Source organism: Cavia porcellus, unplaced genomic scaffold, assembly GCF_034190915.1.
Source record: "Cavia porcellus strain 051 isolate PalLab524CR breed Dunkin Hartley unplaced genomic scaffold, mCavPor4.1 scaffold_23, whole genome shotgun sequence".
In the NCBI taxonomy this organism is placed as follows: domain Eukaryota; kingdom Metazoa; phylum Chordata; class Mammalia; order Rodentia; family Caviidae; genus Cavia; species Cavia porcellus.
Genome location: NW_026947506.1, coordinates 40,359,780 through 40,377,702, shown reverse-complemented (window position 1 = coordinate 40,377,702; position 17,923 = coordinate 40,359,780). Strand labels below are relative to the sequence as shown.

The 17,923-nt window shown below is 55.1% G+C and overlaps 4 protein-coding genes across 6 annotated transcripts in view; 3 read left to right on the top strand and 1 right to left on the bottom strand.

Moving 5' to 3' along the window:
• Positions 1-12,129, bottom strand: part of LOC101787314 (mucin-3A) — a 43,268-nt gene extending 31,139 nt beyond the window's left edge. Inside the window, exon 1 of the mRNA XM_063234237.1 lies at positions 11,991-12,129. The gene's annotated coding sequence lies outside the window, so the exon portion shown is untranslated. The remainder of the gene's footprint in view (positions 1-11,990) is intronic.
• Positions 1-12,513, top strand: part of LOC134472509 (uncharacterized) — a 31,322-nt gene extending 18,809 nt beyond the window's left edge. Inside the window, exon 2 of the mRNA XM_063234243.1 lies at positions 8,099-12,513. Coding sequence (XP_063090313.1) covers positions 10,545-11,510 — 966 coding nt within the window. The 5' untranslated portion in view covers positions 8,099-10,544 and the 3' untranslated portion in view covers positions 11,511-12,513. The remainder of the gene's footprint in view (positions 1-8,098) is intronic.
• Ache (acetylcholinesterase (Yt blood group)) lies at positions 12,305-16,780 on the top strand. 3 transcript variants are annotated; one of them, XM_005003656.4, is made up of 5 exons: positions 12,305-12,674; positions 12,957-14,046; positions 14,389-14,873; positions 15,557-15,726; positions 16,447-16,780. In XM_005003656.4, the coding sequence occupies exons 2-5, from the start codon at positions 12,982-12,984 to the stop codon at positions 16,566-16,568; spliced, it is 1,842 nt and encodes a 613-aa protein (XP_005003713.1). In that variant the 5' UTR covers positions 12,305-12,674; positions 12,957-12,981; the 3' UTR covers positions 16,569-16,780. The 3 variants fall into 3 exon arrangements, with proteins under 3 accessions (XP_005003713.1, XP_005003712.1, NP_001171362.1); XM_005003655.4 differs by having other exon boundaries at positions 12,306-12,674; positions 12,960-14,046; NM_001177891.1 differs by lacking the exon at positions 12,305-12,674 and having other exon boundaries at positions 12,968-14,046; positions 16,447-16,658.
• A 95-nt stretch (positions 16,781-16,875) lies between these two features.
• Positions 16,876-17,872, top strand: Ufsp1 (UFM1 specific peptidase 1 (inactive)). The gene has a single exon (XM_013152541.2). It carries the CDS (start codon positions 17,371-17,373, stop codon positions 17,797-17,799), a length of 429 nt encoding a protein of 142 aa, XP_013007995.2. The 5' UTR covers positions 16,876-17,370; the 3' UTR covers positions 17,800-17,872.
• The last annotated feature ends 51 nt before the right edge of the window (positions 17,873-17,923 follow it).

Here is a 17,923-nt window from a genome sequence, read left to right as displayed (position 1 = left end):
GTGGGGCAGGGCAGAAGGAAGTGTACCTGTATAAATGCAATAAGCCCAAGAGAAATATTGCTTCTAGGGATGAAAATCGTGACAAGAGGACAAGAGGTCTTTTAAGTTTTATGAACTTATTGGCTGCAACATAAACAGGAATCCCCAGCCAGAAAATAACTTCTCCCTGCTCTTCTGAGATCCTCTGGTCTCCTTTGCCTCTCTTAATAGGGCCTTCCGCAGTGAGGAAGTATGCAGTGGTTGAACGATAGTATTAACTTGTTAAGTTTAGACAATTAAACTGGCTCAGCAATTCCTCGCCCTATGTTGTAGAAGCCCTGCCCTAGGGTGGCTCATGGTCCAGAAGGTGTAAAGGGGAAATAAAGAAGGATGGATGGCCTCTGTTCTTTGGAGAAGTTCCAGTCTTCACTTTCAGCTTGGATATTGTTCCCTGGCTTCTAGCTCAGCCTCTCCAGTTTCTGCCTTGGATCCTTCAGCCTTCTAGGATAGACTCTTCAGCCATCAGACCCATCAGCCTCTTGACATAGACTTGTACAGGACACTGAAGTGAACTCTAGACCTTGGATTGAATCCTTCAGCCTCCAGCATGCTTCCCCCTCTGCATGTTCCCTCTCTGGCTGACCACAGTGAGCCAATCTTGTTTTTCAGTTGTTGTTTGTACTGGAAATTGTACTCATAATCTCACACTTACCCGGAAGGTGTTGTGGCACTGAGTTACATCCCCAGCCCAATTTCTTATATATTTGTATATCTTGTGTTATATTTGTTTCTCTAGTAAAACCCTAGTACAAATTTTGGTACAGGTAGTGAGGTATGTAGAGCTATTCCTTCTAAATTAAAAGATAAGTCGTTGTATCTGGCTTCCTCTGTGACCAAAAAGGAGACACAATGCCTTATGGGCCTATTTGGATTTTGAAGGCAACACATTTCTCACTTAAGCATCTTACTTTGGCTCATTTACCAAGTGACTCAGACAGCTGCTAATTTGGAGTGGGCTCAGACTGGAAAGGGCTCTGCAACAGGTCCAGGTGGGTGTGCAGGATGCTCCCCCGCTGGGGCCATGTGATCCAGCAGACCCAGGGGTACTCGAAGTGTCAGTGGCAGATGGAGACGTTGTTTGGTGTCTCTAGCAGGCCCCCAAAGGTAAATTGCAGCAAAGGCCTTTAGACTTTTGGAGCAAGGCTCTGGCATCATCTGCAGACAAGTACTCTCTGAAAAACAGCTCATGGCCTGCTGCTGGGCCTTAGTGAAAACTGAACATTTGGCTATGGGACACCAGGTTAGCATGTGACCTGAATTGCCTATCATGGCCTGCGTATTACTTGATCCACTAAGTGATAAGGTTGGAGGTGCACAGTGACATATTTGTGATTGAGCTAGGCAGGTCCAGAGGGCACAAGTAAATTGTATGAAGAAATTGCCCAAATACCTATGGCTCCTGCGCCTGATATATTGCCTTCTGTTTCCCCGAATGTACATACAGCCTTGTGGGGTGCACCACACGATCAGCTGTCAGAGGAAGAGAAGGTTAGGGCCCGGTTTATGGATAGCTCTGCAAGGATTCAATCACCACTGCAAGTGGACAGCCACAGCATTTCAGCCCCTTCTGGGATATCCCTAAAGGACAGTGCTGATGGGAAATCATCAGTGGACAGAACTTCAGGCAGTATACGTGGTAGCACATTTTGCCTGAAAGGAGAAATGGCCAGATGTGAGACTATACTGATTCATGGGCTGTAGCCAATGGTCTGGTCAGATGGTCAGAAACTTGGAAGGAACACAATTGGAAAATTGGTGACGAAGACATTTGAGAAGAGGTAAGCCCTCTCCATATGGGCAAAGGATACAAAAATATTTGGTTCCAATGTAAATACTCACCAAAAGGCGATATCAGCAGAAGAGGACTTTGATAATCAAGTAGATAAGACCACCTGTTCTGTGGATGGTGGCCAATCTTCAGCCTCCCGTCATTGTCCACTAGGCCCAGCAACAGAGTGTCCACAGTGGCATGGTCTTGGCAACATGGACTCCCACTCACCAGGGCTGATCTGGGTACAGCCACTGCTGAATACCCAATATGCCAGTAGCAGAAACCAGCGCTGAGTTCCAGTGTCCCAGTATGACACCATCCCAGGGTGATCAACTTGTATCCTGGTGGCAGGCTGATTATATTGGACCGCTCCCATCATGGTAGGGACCTCACTTTTCCTCCTCACTGGCACAGACATGTATTCTGGGTATGGCTTTGCCTTTGCCACATGTAATGCATCTGCCAAAACTACCATCCATGGACTCACCTATCCACCATCATGGAACTCCACACAGCATTGCCTCTGGCCAGGGAACAAATTTTACAGCCAAAGAAGTGAGGTAGTGGGCTCATGCTATGGAGTTCACTGGTCCTACCACGTCCCTCACCATCCAGAAGGAGCTGGATTGATAAAAAGGTGAAATGGTCTTTTGAAGACACAGTTACAGTGCCTGCTAGCAGGTAATAGTTTGCAGAGCTGGGTTAAGGTACTTCAAAAGGCTGTTATGCTTTGAGTCAGTGTCCACTGTACGGTATTGTGTCTCTCATAGCCAAGATTCGTGGGTCCAGGAATCGAGGGATGAAATCAGGAATGGTACCACTCACACTTAGCTAGTGCTAGTGATCTACTAGCAAAAAAAAAAAAATTGTTTTGGGCTTTTTTTTTTTTTTTTTTTTTTTTTTTTTGAGACAAGGTCTTGCTATGTGGTTTAGACTGACCTTGAACTCACTTTGTAACCCAGGCTGGTCTCGAACTTGCAAGGCTTCTCCTGCCTCAGCCTCCCAAGTGGTGGGATTACAGGCATGTACCACCATGCCTGGCTAGCAAAATTTTTGCTTCCTGTCTCTACAACCTTATATTCTGCTGGCTTAGAAATCTTAGTTCCAGAGGGAGGAATGCTTGTACCCAGAAGCACAACAATGATACCATCGAACTGGAAGCTAAAGCCTCCCCTGGTCATTTTGGTCTCCTCATGCCTCTGAGGAAACAAGCTAAACAGAGTGTCACAGTGTTGTCAGGGGTGACTGACCCAGAGTATCAAGGGGAAATTGGACTCCTACTCCACAGTGAGGAAAGGCAGAATATGCGTGAAGTGCAGGAGATCCCTTAGGGCGCCTTTTATTACTACCATGCCCTGTTATTAAAGTCAACAGGAAAGTACAACAACCTACTATAGGCAGAGTGACAAATGGCCAGAGCCTTCAGAAATGAAGGGGTGGGTCACTGCACTCTGGAAAGAACCAAAACCTGCCGAGGTGCTTACTGAAGGCCAAGGGAATACAGAATGGGTAATAGAAGGTTGTTCTAAATACCAGCTATGAGCCTGTGATCATAGAAAAGAGGGCTGTAATTGCACCGTTTCTTCCCTTACATGGATCTAATGTAATATAATGTGATAGACATAATATTGGTTCCCTTTAAGGACTATTAAACCTGTGTTATAATGTTGAAGTTATGAAATGGTATGAGGAAGTATCAACCCAAAAAAACTTATGTTCTATTCTTGGAAGGGAATTAGTGTGTTTCCATTTGTACATAGGGTAGTTATAACACATTAGGTGTAATTATGTGCACGTCTTTGTATCTGGAGACAGGTTTACAGAAATGTGTCTCGTTGACAAGTTGACAAGCGGGGGGATTATCGTGGATTGACAACTACTGGTCAACTTGTAACACCCAGCTGAACTGAATCATCCTGGTGCTGGGTGCAGTCTCACCTGAGAACTTCTGCCTACAGCATAAAAAAAAAGAGAACTGGAGAGGAAGTGGTGCTGTGGGTTCTCATGGAGGAGCTTGTTGAGCTTCTTTCCTGATATGAACTTGGCCGTTGTCATCATCAGAGGAGCTCGGGACCTCATTATCACTGAGCATGGGTGTGGTACTTTTCAGGGGAGCTCTGGTCCTTACCTTGAGTGTTGCTTCCTGGCTCCAGTGCAGATCCCTCAGCCTGCTGGCACAGACCCTTCATCCAGCTGGTACAGACTTTCTAGCTTCCACGCTGACCTTTGGGCCTTCCCAGCGCAGATCGATGAAACAGACTTGCATGAGTCATTGTCGTGGGCTCCAGGCCTCCAGCTAGACTCACAGTGGGGCACTGTCATGAGATCCAGGCCCTCAGCTGAGTTCTTTGGGTCTCTAGTGTGTAGAGATTTCCTGTACCCTTTGTATTTGACTCTTTAGGTGACTGTTATAATCCTATGAATTATGTGTCCTTATTAAATTGTTTCCCTTGCAAATCTTGACTACAGCAAGGTGGAAGGACTTATCCCCAAGTTACTTGCAGGCAGCCAGCCATGGTGGTGCACACTTGTAATCTTAGCACTCTGGGAGGATGAGACAGGAGGGTCATAAGTTCAAGTCCAGCTTGAGCAATTTAGTGACATAGGGGGACCTGAAAAAATAAAGGTCTGGGGATGTAGCTTAGTGCAAAGATCCTGGGTTTGATCCCCAATACCAAAAAACGGTGCCCACCTGTTCCAGGACTCCCCACCCCACCACTGGCTGCCCCCCACTCCAGGTGACCTGGTGGGAGGATAGGGAAGTGGGGTGGCCAAGGGGCCCAGCACCCCCTAAAGCTCATGTCCTCCTGCTACTGAGAAGGGGCTGGAGGAGGGTTCCCCTGTCCCCATGAATCTCAACCCTGGAAAGCCATGGTACCCCAGAAAATGCACTGCTCTGGGCAGAGGGCAGCAGCTGCAGAGGTGGTTCCTGAGGAAATGAGGGCACAGGGAGATACTTGGCTTGGGACAGTCTCCTCTGGCCACAGGGGACCTCAGGTGTCCCAGGAGCCTGGCTAAGGACAGCCCTGTCTGCTGTCCCCATAGGTCACCGTGTCTGGAAGTGGTGGAAGAGAAGGAAGTCCACACCCCCAAGGGGGCGGGGATGGGAAAGGCCGCTGGGAACTGCAAAGGCTGCCACCCATCTGCCCTCCCTCACCCTCTTTTCAGAACTGGGCATCGAGCCCAGCACTTTCTCACTGAGCTACATGCCCAGTTCTTTTTTTATGTTTTATTTTGAGACAGACTTTCACTAAGTTGCCCGGACTGGGTTTCCACTTGTGATACTCTTGCCTCCCAGAGTACTGGGGTTGCAGATATGCACCACCACCCCCTGCCACCTGTTCCTCTTATCCCCCAGAATTAGACATCCTGCACCTGCTCCCCCAAAAGTGCTGAAGGGTCCCCCTATGGCACTAAATTGCTCACGCTGGACTTGAACTTATGACCCTCCTGTCTCATCCTCCCAGAGTGCTAAGATTACAAGTGTGCACCACCATGGCTGGCTGCCTGCACCTCTTATCCACGGTACAGGAAGAGCTGGCAAGTCTGACAGGCTCACCCTGAAGCCCAAAAGGGAGAGAGAGCACTGGAGACAGAGAGACAGATGACAGACAGACAGACAGAAACATGGAGGGCACAGGGTTAGAAAGTACGGAAGAGAGGTAGAGAGGAGGAGGATCCCAGGAAAGGAAGGACCAACCAGGCCTGAGACACTATGGCAGGAGTGAGCAGCTCTGAAGCACCCCAGCTCCGAGGTCAGAGTTCACATCCAGAGTCCAGGCAGTGCTGTACTAAGCCCCTTGATCTGGAGACAAGGTCTGGGCGAGGTGCAGGGTTTCTGCCTGGGGCTGGGAGGAGACCAGGTGTACCTGACAGTGGTGCCGGATCCAGGACACAGGGCAGTGAGGGGAGTGAGCACAAAACCCTCACCCCGGAAGTCCCGACACCGAACTAACACTGAGTCAGGACCACTCACCAACTCCACCCCAGGGCCCCTGGACAGTCACCTAAGGGCCCAACCTTGCAGCCTGCCTGCACTGTCCTGAGCCTCTGAGTGCCACCATATTCAGTGTCCTTGGAACCACAGTTGGGGTCATTTAAGGGACCTGTGCTTCACTTATCCTGCAGATATCGCAGGCAGCCAGGAGCAGACAGGGACTCCTTCCAAGAGCTCCTAGGGTATCAAACACAGACAGCACCTAGTGTGACCTCTCCCACTGTCCAAGCAGTCACCCAGAGTGCAGTGGTGACATGTAAACAGAAACTGAGTCAGAACCTGTGCAGGTCAGGAGCAGAGTATCCAGGGATAGAGTCAGCGAGGGGTGTCATGCTTTCTCTTTGATTTGCTGCTTCCTCCTCCTCCTCCCCCACTCCTGTAGTCTTCTTTTTTCATTTTTCGTTTTCATTTTTATTGGTACCAGGGATCAAACTCACGACCGCACACTTGCAAGGCAGGTGCTTATGCCGCTGAGCTAAATCCCCAGCCCCCACTCCTGTCGTCTTCTTCACAGTACAGGGCTTGAACTCAGGGCCTTCAGACTAAGCTATATTCCCTGCCCTTTTTTATTTTGAGACAGAGTCTTGCAAAGTCACTGAGTTTCCCAGGCTGGGCTCTAACTTTCAGTCTTCCTGCTTCAGCCTCCCGGAGTGCACAGATTACAGACATGTACCACCATGCCCGGCTTTCCTTCTTGATAATCCTGACATCAAGGACACCTATTACACAACTTTCAGAGCACATTGTTTGTTTGTACCTGAAATCAAACTCAAGATCTTGTGCTTGCCAGGAAGGCACTGTGCCACTGAGCTATGTCACTGGCCCCTCCTTTGAGCTATTAAACAAAGCTCACAGGCAGATAAGGAGCCTGAAAAGATACCAATCAGTCCCCAACACATGTGCAAACCTCATGTGGCTCCCATCTCCAGCTAGAGAAGGGTCCTGACAAAACAACAGAATGTTTTAACTGCACAGGAAATAATGGTAAACAAAATGATAAAAATGTGAGTCTATCCAGTCACAAGCTTTAAGAATGTACGAAATGGCTGGGTATGTTGGTGCATGCCTGTAATCCCAGCACTCTGAGAGGTGAAGGCAGGAGGATCCCACATTTGAATCCAGCCTGAGCAATTTAGAGACGTGGTAAGATCTTGCCTGAAAATTAAAAAGGAGGCTGGAGATACAGCTCAATGCAAAGGTCCTGGGTTCCAGCCCCACACCCAGAAGAAAAATAAAAAGTGTGAAATGCTCAAAACTAGTTAAAAGGGAGAAAAAAATACAAACGGGAGGATGAACCATAGTAACTTGGAACCTGGAACCATGGCAACTAGGAATATTTGGTTTTTTCAATGCTAGGGATGCAACCCAGGGCCGTTCCCTTGCTAAGCAAGCACCTGACCACTGAGCTACACTCCCACCCTGGAATTCTAGGACCAGTTTAAGCAGAGGATGCAGGAGCTAGGGAGGAGGGAGGTGAGGAGGAAAGTCCCTAACATGGCATCAGGGATCCCTCACTGTCAAGCAATAACCTGCTTCCAGGGGGCTGGGTAATGACCGCATCCAGAGCCCCCGAGGGAAGCCTAGGACGTCTTGGCCTCACCAATCTGTTCACCCCTGATCTGGGACAAGGCCCGCGCCACAGGGCCAAGACAATCTATCTGGTCAGGGGCCCTTTGTGTACCCTCACCCCTGTGTGCAGAGGCCTCTGCCCTAGGAGCCTCTGCTCCAGACGCCCCTCCTTCGTGAGCCGCACACATTCCAACAGTGCCCTCTAGTGGATAACCTCCTCGCGGCACGGAGGTGCATCAATATACCTCCTGGAGCAGCAGCTGGGGAGGGGGGAGCAAATCACAGAAACGGAGAGGGTGTTCCTGAGAGAAATAGGGGTTGAGAGATTTTAGACGCGTTTTCATTGTTGCACTGACTGGCAAAGGCAGGCAAATGTAAGTTGCCCCTTAGTATCCACTCTCTCTTCCCAATATTAGCACAGCCTCATCTAGATCTTATCTACACAGCGATCAGGACAGAGGCTGCATCTCTGAGCCACCTTCATAATGTCAATGACCTTAGAATTACATTCTGGCGGGGGGGGGGGATGTAAACTCAAGTGCTGTGCGTGTCTTTGATATCAAGGGCACCGTGCCACCTCCGCATGGCCAAGTTGTGGGTCTCTCTTGTGTAAAATTTCTATTTATTTTCTTTAAGCCACTGTTTGTTTGTTTGGTTTGGTTTCATATAGCTGAGTAAAATCTTAACCAATAAACAGAGGAGGTGAGAATACTTTTTGTTAGCAGGGAGAAACAAGAACTACAAGAGAGGTGGGGGTTCTCTGAACCAGCAGAACCCATAGCAGATAGCAGATGCAAGATCATCGATTCCTGAAAGGCCAGAAGCAGCATAAGAAGATTGCAAGAATCAAAGGCACCCCTGGGGAGCCATGCAGGGTGAGACACTGAGGATGTCAGGAAGTGACAACGAATCTATAGGGGAAAGGTGTCCTGGTGATGCTGGCTTGACCGCTGTGTGACAAAAGGCTGGGGAAACTCAGCAAAAGAAAGAGTGTGCTTGGAAATCCTGTTTCTATGAGCAAGGTCACAGTCTTATCCATCTGGTGTCCCACAGCACCTCCTGCTGACCTAGGGAGGTCAGTGCTGAAGGACCCGGGGCCACCCAAGCCAACATTTCTCCTCCTGTGGCCCGAGCTCAACCTCTTGGCAAAGAACTGAGGGTCACACCCAACAGCAAACAGACCAGCCCCTCTGCAGACCCTTGTGATGTGACACACTCTCAAGTCCAATCCATCATTTGGCACGTGGGGAAACTGAGGCCTGCACAAAGAGTGCAACTCTCCAGAGATCTCACTGACAGCAGCCCTGGGCAAGTCCATGGAACCCCGTGGATCTCCTGACATCTGCGCTTCTTAGCCTGGCTCTTCTGGACAGCAAGAGTAGGGTGCACTACAAATGTAAAAACCCTCAGAGATGAGGACAGCAGCTTCACGGCCTCCCCCTCCTCAGAATCCTGGGACAAAATGCAGGCTCAGGACACACAAGTTGGCTCTGGGCCACCAGTCAGAGGTGGAGCAGCGGACCAGGGCTCCCTGCAGGTGGACCCCAGCTGCCCCTGTGCTGCAGACACTCTGCCCTTCAGGTTTCCAATGTGCAGCTCTAGCCTAACGCTCCTGGGTGCTTGGACACTATCCCTAAGTGTCAAGCGTCTTCGAAACCCCACTGCCCTTTCCCTCTCCTGCTTGCTGCTTCTTGAAGCCTCCGAGAAAGGAACTAAAGAGTCCCACAGAAACCACCTCATGGATGCCAGTCCCACCAATACCAGCAGCTGCCTCTGTCCCAGCTCTCCGCTCCAGGCGCTGCTGACATCTGGGCACCATTCCCATTGGCTAAGGCCACTAACCCCAGCCCAGCTAAGTATAGTCTGCTCCCTGGGGGATTCCTGCCCACCCTGGTGTCCTGTCCTTGACTCCAGCATCACATCCTGGACCTGGACCTGGACCAACAGTGACCTGTCCCCTGAGTCTGTCCTGTCTTTCCACTTGCTAAGCTATCGTTAGCCAGTGATAACCCTGGGCAATAAGCTGTCCAGGCCATCTCCACAGAAACTTATGGTCATAGAGATTAGGTGACAGGCCTGTCCTACAACTGGCTGTCTTGGAGTGACAGAAGGGCAAGACTCTAACATTAGCAGGGCCTTAGGGCTCCAAATTCCACAGCTTCTGCCTCATGCTTTCTCACCGTTTGTTTGCACCTTGCTAATAATGCATAATTACTACTCCTGCAGCAGCGCCTAAACCGTTTCCAACCACAGCCCTGGCCCTTAGGCCTGCTCTTTAGTAGGTGACACGGTCTAGCCAGCACGGAGTCCTCGAGGAGGGGTCCAGGACGCAAAAAGGCAAACGCAGGGGACCTCGATGTGGAGGACAGAGCCTCGGGGTGCCTGAAAAGGAGAGCGCGGAGACCAGGGAAATGACAGCTAGGGGGGTGCATCTCCAACGTTCCCTCCCACCACCCCTATCCCCGCACCGCACCCAGACTCCGAAGTCCGAGAGGCTGTCTTTGGTGCCATCTAGCGTCCACCTTCAACGAGCGCTGAGCGAACCTGGCGCTAATTGTCCCCGCCTGTATATGCCAGGCCTGCGGGCATCCGTTCCCGCGCAGCAGGCGGGCTAGGGAATCTCCTGGTTTGGAGAGCTAGGAACCGCGCGTCCCAGGGCCGGGATTTACTATGGATTGGAAAGGGCGCCACCGTCTGCCGCGAGTCCCCGAAATCTCCGACCTTCGCTCCTTGCCGGTGGCGGACGCATGCTTGGAGCTTGGAGGGGAGCGGGGTCGCCAGAACGAGCATACGAGCGCGTCCCCGCACGCCCACGCCGCGTCCCGCATCACTGCGCGCGAACGCGCACGCACGTCGCGACGCTCGCCCATGCAGACTGGTCTCCCACAGCTGCCTGGTGCACCGACCCCGTCGCCCCCCGCGGGTAGACCTTTTGCGCCCTGAAGTCTTGTGGGTGCAATTCTGCACACTATTCCTGGCGTCCCTTCGGGCGCGGGGACGCCGCCGTGGCACCACTCTCCCCATGGGTAACCCCTGGAGGGTGGGGTGCGGGGGCTCTGCGCGGCTCTGGCTACTCCGAGCTGGTGAGGGGGATGGGTTGGGGGGAACGCAGAGACCAGGCCGCTCCCACCTGCTGGCCGCTGCGACCAATGAAAGCTTGGGCTGGTGATGTCATGCCCCTGCCGGACCTTGGTGACGAAGTCCGAGGTCACCCGTGAAGGAACCAGTGGCGCAAGCCCACCCGCGGGGCTTCCGGAAGTTTCCACTGCTGCAGCCTCGCCCCACAGCCTTGCGCGCACCTCTGGCCTATCTTCTCAGATGTCCCCGTGTCACCCCCTCCTCCCCATGGGGTTCTCCATCCTCCATGGGAGCTCCCTTCATTTGCCCCTTGAGATCTCATATTCCCATCTCCATTCCTACAGGTGTCTCCTCATCCCCAGGCATATCCTACGTCGTTTGCACCAACCGTGGCATCCTGAGGGGGTCCTCATCCCCACTTTCACGTGTCGCTCCACCCACGCCACCCCTGACTGTGTAGTGGCTAGAGATGCTCATTTATTCGGCTCTTGCTCTAACTTCCCGGCTTCCACCGAGGCTGTCCCTGTGTCCTCCGTCTGTGAAAGTCAGTTTGTCTGTGTCTGTCACTACAGGAGACTGTCTCCTGCCCGCGTGTGCCTCGGTCCGTCTGTCATCTGGGTATCTGCCCCACCAGTGCGGGTCTTTGGGTCGTGTCCATCTGTCTGGCAGTGTCTGTCACAGTGCATCTGGGCCCCGGGGTCCCGGCTCGGAGGGAGGGACGTGGAGGGGAGGTGGCGACCCGGGGAGCGGGCAGGGCCGGGGGCGGAGACTGGGCGGGGGCGGGCGGGGGCGCCGCGCGGCCCGAGGGGTGTGTGCGGGGGGCCGGAGGCGGCGGCTGTCGCAGTCGGCTCAGCCTGCGCCGGGGAAGAGCGGCCGCCTGCAGCTCCCGGCGCACCCCGGCCCAGTTCGGCCGCCTCAGGTGAGTCCTCTGCCCCGCCCGGGACCCTCCCTGGCCGGCGGCCCCTCGGCGCCACGGGAATCGCGTGTTCCCGGAGCGATGTAGGCCCTCAAAAGGGGCGCCCAGCGCGCCCCTCGCCGCCGCGTACTCCTCCGTAACTCTCCTCGGCCGCCGCGTACTTACCCACTCCCCGCGGGGCCAGCTGTCGCCACTCCACCCGCGTCCCTGCAGAGACCCCAGAGATCCCCTTCCCCACTGCCCCCCGAGACTGGGGACTTTGGTAGACGACCCCTGTTTGGAGTGGAGCCCAAATTGCGCAGGTTCTTGGCGCCTGGCTGCATCCCAGACGCTCGTAACCAGGGCCGCGACCCCTGCGCAGCGTCCAGCCCAGGCCCCTCTGAGGCCCAGGAACTCCCTCCCTAGGAGACACCGTCTCTTTCTCGCTCTCTCTCTCTCTCTCTTTTTTTTTTTTTTTTTTTTTGGAGTTGGGGGGAAGGGGAGGCTCAGCGGAAGCCCCGAGTTATAATTAGCCCCACTCGGGTTTCCTAGTTAATCTCCAGCAGTACCAGCACCCCAGCTCATAGCGTCGGAGACTGGGTGAGGGGTAATCGCCGGGAGGGGGCGGGGGGAGTTCCGACCTGGGGAATTTTGATCCCTTGGCTGGAGATGCCGGAACCACAGCAGCTGCTGCCCCAAAATAGCGTCCTCGCCCCTACAGCCGGGGATCTCCAGAGCTCCTGGAACACTGGCGTCCTGGCTTGCCGTTCAGGTTCTTCTGTGATGCCCGCGAGCCCCTAGACCCCCACCCCAAGTTCCCGGCTCCGGGTCTCGGGGCGGGGAGAGCCTTTCTCTCCTCAGTCTCTACTGCCCCCCGCTGGCGACGGCGTGCACTGCAACGTCTGTCGCGCCGGGGCTCTAGACTGGGGGACCATGGCTAGCATCCAAGTGGGCTAGGCCTTCGTCATATCGGGTAAGGGGGGCGGGGTACAGAACCACTGATAGGAACCGGCGGGTACCAGAGCTCAGAGCCAGACAGCAAAGGAGGCGCTGAAGGGTGTGGCGCATTGTGGAGGAGACAGGATTTAGGGTACCCCAGGACCTAGGGCTCCCACACTTGAATGCCCAACCCACTCCCCCAGGGCCCTGGCCCTGGCCAACCAAGGAAGGACAGCTGTGCCTTGAAGCCGTTTCAAGCTCTCCCAGTGGTGCCACCCAACAGCGAGGGCCCCGCCCCTGTCCCGTGGCCCCTGCGTGGACTGCGGTCTCTGGTACCCGCACTGCATGCACGGGGCCCAGCCTAAGCTATAGAGCAAGGGGACAAGGTGAGGGCAGTGGGCCCTGCGGGCAGGGGAGGGTATGCCTTGGCGCGTCTTATCTCTGTGCATCTGTCTGGGGTGTGCACCCGCCTGATCTCTGTCCCCTCTTGCCTGCCTGCCTGCTGGTGACCTTGCCTCTGCCTGTCTTCTTCCCTCCCTCTATTTCTCTCCTCTTGCCAACCTGCCCCACCTCCTCTGCAGTTGGGAGATAACCCTTGGGCAAGATTGTTACCTAATCTTCTCCCTCCTTGCTGCCTCCAGCCTTCACTCTGCTTTTCTTTCTCTCAGCAGACGCCTGCCTGCTCTGGCAGCCATGAGGCCCTGGTGGTGTCCCCAGCACAAGACCTCCCTGGCCTCCCCACTCCTCTTCCTCTTCTCCCTCCTGGGAGGAGGAGTGGGGGCTGAGGGCCGGGAAGACCCAGAGCTGCTGGTGACAGTTCAAGGGGGCCGGCTGCGGGGCATCCGCCTAAAGGCTCCTGGTGGCCTTGTCTCCGCTTTTCTGGGCATCCCCTTTGCAGAGCCACCTGTGGGCCCCCGACGCTTTCTGCCACCAGAGCCCAAGCGGCCCTGGTCAGGGGTGCTAGATGCTACAACCTTCCCTAGTGTCTGCTACCAATATGTGGACACCTTGTACCCCGGTTTTGAGGGCATCGAGATGTGGAACCCTAACCGTGAGCTGAGTGAGGACTGCCTCTACCTCAACGTATGGACACCATACCCTCGGCCTGCATCCCCTCTCCCTGTCCTTGTCTGGATCTATGGGGGTGGCTTCTACAGCGGGGCCTCCTCCCTGGATGTGTATGATGGCCGCTTCCTGACACAGGCAGAGAGGATAGTGTTGGTGTCTATGAACTACCGGGTGGGAACCTTTGGCTTCTTGGCTCTGCCAGGGAGTCGAGAGGCACCAGGCAATGTGGGTCTGCTGGATCAGAGGCTGGCACTGCAGTGGGTGCAAGAGAATGTGGCAGCCTTTGGAGGGGACCCCACATCAGTGACTCTATTTGGGGAGAGCGCAGGTGCAGCCTCTGTGGGTATGCACGTACTGTCCCCCCTCAGCCGGAGCCTCTTCCACAGGGTTGTGCTGCAGAGCGGCGCACCCAATGGGCCCTGGGCCACAGTAGGCATGGGAGAGGCCCGCCGCAGGGCCACTCTGCTAGCCCGTCTTGTAGGCTGTCCCCCAGGCGGCGCTGGAGGCAATGACACAGAATTGGTAGCCTGCCTGCGAACACGGCCAGCTCAGGACTTGGTGGACCACGAGTGGCATGTGCTGCCCCAGGAAAGCATCTTCCGGTTTTCCTTTGTGCCTGTTGTGGATGGAGACTTCCTTAGTGACACGCCTGAGGCCCTCATCAATGCTGGAGATTTCCACGGCTTGCAGGTGACTGACTAGTGGTTGGCAGGGGTGGAGATGGTTCCTAGGGGTTTGGCTGTCCCTCCCCCGTCAGGGACCCTGCCTGGGGCTCCTGCAGATCCACTCTCAGAGGTCCAAGCTTAGGATCTTGGCCATCTCCCTCCCCTGAGTGTAAAACCCAGAGTAGTCATGGGGCAGAGGGGGAAAGAGTGGGTATATTTTCCTTCTCTCTGTCCCTTCCCCAGTCTCCTGCTCTCTTCCTCTGTAGTTCTGGATCTGTAACTGTGTACCTCTCTGGCTCTTTGTCTGTCTGTCTCTTTGTCTTCTTGTCTGTCTGTACCCTGTCCGTCCTGTCCCTCCCCTTCCCAGGTGCTGGTGGGTGTGGTGAAGGATGAGGGGTCCTATTTTCTGGTTTACGGGGCCCCAGGCTTCAGCAAAGACAACGAATCTCTCATCAGCCGGGCCCAGTTCCTGGCTGGAGTACGCATCGGAGTCCCCCAGGTGAGCGACCTGGCGGCTGAGGCTGTGGTCCTGCATTACACGGACTGGCTGCATCCTGAGGACCCAGCACGCTTAAGGGATGCCATGAGTGCTGTGGTGGGCGACCACAATGTCGTGTGCCCAGTAGCCCAGCTGGCTGGGCGACTAGCTGCCCAGGGCGCCCGAGTTTATGCCTATGTCTTTGAACACCGTGCCTCCACGATCACCTGGCCCCTCTGGATGGGGGTGCCCCACGGCTATGAGATTGAGTTCATCTTTGGACTCCCCCTGGACCCTTCGCTGAACTACACCATGGAGGAGAAAATCTTTGCCCAGCGGATGATGAGATACTGGGCCAACTTTGCCCGCACAGGGTCAGCAGGGATGGGGTGGGGAGGGCACACAGTGAGGAAGGGAGGCAGGAGAGGAAAGGAGACAGAGTGAAAGAAACAAAGGAGAGACAGAGAAAGGTGTGAGGCAGAGTGGGGACCCCCTTAAGAGTCAAGGACAGGGACAGAGGAAGACAGAGATAAAGACAAAGGAGATCCAGTAGTTAGGAGAGGGTTGTAAAATCAAGTTGGACCAGCAGTGATTTATATTCTTTCTCGCTTTCTCCCTTTGTTTTTTCTGTCTAAATAAAGGGGGCAGTAAATCTGGCATCAGACTGGGGTTGCCCAAAGTAGAAATGATGCTCGCTGAGACAGCTGTGCCTGAATTACACACTTTTCGACTCAATCAAAAGTAGCCCTTTTTTTGTATGCTTGTTTTGGTTTTTTTTTTTAATGGAAGGAAAACAGATAAAGACAGGAATAGAAAAACTGAGGCAAAGGAAAAAAGAGAGAGTACACAGGAGGAAAGGGGAAACTCCTAGGTGAGACAGGACACTGGAGAAGAGAAAGAACTGGAATCAGGCTGCATGACTGGGAGGTCTCCATGGGGCTGCAGAAGCCCCAGGGTTAGGAAGGGGACACATCTGCCGTGTCCTCATCTCCATTCCCCATTCGTCTGAGCCCCGCAAGCCTTTGCATGGAGCTGAGCCTTGCCTCTCCCTTCGCAGGGACCCCAATGACCCGCGCGACGCCAGGGCCCCTCAGTGGCCCGCATACACGACAGGAGCGCAGCAGTACGTGAGCCTCAACCTGCGGCCGCTGGAGGTGCGGAGGGGACTGCGCGCCCAGGCATGCGCCTTCTGGAACCGCTTCCTGCCCAAATTGCTCAGTGCCACCGGTACGCGGAGAGAAAAGGGGATGCAGGAGGGGAGGAGGAGCTGGCCGGGTGTAACCCTCTCTTCTTCCCCCAGCCTCCGAGGCTCCCAGCACCTGCCCAGGCCCCGCCCATGGGGAGGCTGTCCCGAGGCCCAGGCCTGGTCTACCCCTGTTACCCTTTCTCCTCCTCTTCCTGCGGCGGTGACTATAGCCTCTTGTCCCCTCCTCTAAAGCGTGGCCAGACTGTGGGGAAGGGCGCTTCTTAGGGACCCAGAACCCCCTCCTACACACACACACTGGACAGGCCTCAGGGACTTACCTTTGTTTAAATGGAAATGAAAAAGCAATTTAAATTTTTTATTTTTATACAATTATCCTTTGGAGCTTGATCCTGATGTTGGGGGAAAAGGAAGGACCTGGGGCTGGATAGCACCTCACAGTGGGCTACAACCGTCAACCATTTCTGCTTCTTTCTCTTTTTCTCCCCACCAACCCATTCCCTTCTGTTTCCATCCGTGTGGCTCTATCTTCCGGTCACTTCCTCCTCCTGTCTGCTTCTTGCCATCCTCCTCCGGCCCCGCCCTTTCCCTCATCCTGCCTCTGCCGTCTTGCCTACATTCTCCTGATCCTCTCTCCACTATCCCACGTGGCCCCCTTCACCCGCCCCGTGTGTCGCCCCTGCGCTCACGCCCCTCCCTGTCCTCTGTGCGCCTCCTCCCGCCCCGCCGGGCTCCCGCCGCAGACACGCTGGACGAGGCGGAGCGCCAGTGGAAGGCTGAGTTCCACCGCTGGAGCTCCTACATGGTGCACTGGAAGAACCAGTTCGACCATTACAGCAAGCAGGACCGCTGCTCAGACCTGTGACCCCGGCGGGACCCCACGTCCTCAGGCCCCGCCCGCAGCTGTATATACTATTTATTGAAGGGCAGGGATATAACAGACGAGTCCCAGACCCTGCCCGTCTGACCCTGACTTCCCTCCGGGGCTCCTCGTCCTCTGCATGTCTCGGGCCGAGCACCCCCCTTCACCCCGCGGTGCCTTCGCCCCTCTGGGCTGCCAATAAACTGTTATAGCCACCGGAGTGCGCGCTACTGGGAACGGGGGCGGGGCGCCGGGATGGAGAAGCAAAGGCAGTGCAGGTCTAGGGGCTGCAAGTAGGATCAGCCCAGTCCAAGGAGCCTTTGCGCCTGCGCGCTCGAGAGCCGCCAGGTCGAACACCGCCCCATGGGAGAAGAGCCCGCGCCTGCGCAGTGAAGCCAATAGGCGGGCGGGCAGTGCATTATGGGAGCCTAGTGGTCGCTGTATCTGTGTGGCACTAACTCAGTGCTGCACTAATTTCTGACACCCCCGGAGAAAGTGCCACAGCCCAGCACACCCTTCCTGCCCGCAATTGGTAGAAGACCGGGGTCCGAGAGGAAGCGCTGCAGTTCCCGCCGCCCTGGAGCTGCTTCAGGACGTGCACCTGGGCCTGGTCCCACCGCGCCGCGGCCCTGCCCGCCTGGCTGTCCTCTCGGGCCACTACCTCTACTATCACTATGGCTGCGACGGGCTGGATGACCGTGGCTGGGGCTGTGGCTACCGCACGCTGCAGACGCTGTGCTCGTGGCCAAAGGGCCAGGCCACGGGCGTGCCTGGACTGGACGCCGTGCAGGCAGCCCTGGAGGATATGGGCGACAAGCCCCGCGGGTTCCGGGGCTCCCGGAGCTGGATCGGCTGCGTGGAGGCCAGCCTCTGCCTCGCGCACTTCGGAGGACCCCTGGGGCGCCTGTGCCACGCACCCCGTGGAGCGGGTCTTTGCGGTGAGCTGGAGAGGCTTTACTCTCACTTCGCGGGGGGCGGCGGCCCTGTGATGGTGGGAGGGGATGCCGATGCCCAAGCCAAGGCCCTGCTGGGCGTCTGCATGGGGCCAGACACCGAAGCCTACGTCTTGATACTGGACCCTCACTACTGGGGCACTCCGAAGAACCCTAGGGAACTACAGGCTGCAGGGTGGGTGGGCTGGCGAGAGGTGAACAGCGCCTTTGATCCCTGCTCTTTCTACAACCTGTGCCTAACCAGTTGTAACTTTGAAAAGCATCAGCATACCCAGGACTGAAACTGTTTACTTCTCAAGTGTCCCAGCAGAGAAGAGGGAACTTCATAATAATAAAGTGTCCAGGCCCAGCTAACCATGGCCCCAGCTGATGTTTGGGAGGATATGAAAAGGTATACAACACACC

What these genes read in the sequence shown, in the direction of transcription:
- Ache (XM_005003656.4), top strand. Translation starts at nt 12,982, where the DNA reads ATGAGGCCCTGGTGGTGTCCCCAGCACAAGACCTCCCTGGCCTCCCCA. An exon ending in GAGATTTCCACGGCTTGCAG is followed by an intron (nt 14,047 to 14,388) that starts GTGACTGACTAG and finishes TCCCCTTCCCAG; the next exon opens with GTGCTGGTGGGTGTGGTGAA. An exon ending in GCCAACTTTGCCCGCACAGG is followed by an intron (nt 14,874 to 15,556) that starts GTCAGCAGGGAT and finishes CTCCCTTCGCAG; the next exon opens with GGACCCCAATGACCCGCGCG.
- Ufsp1 (XM_013152541.2), top strand. Translation starts at nt 17,371, where the DNA reads ATGGGCGACAAGCCCCGCGGGTTCCGGGGCTCCCGGAGCTGGATCGGC.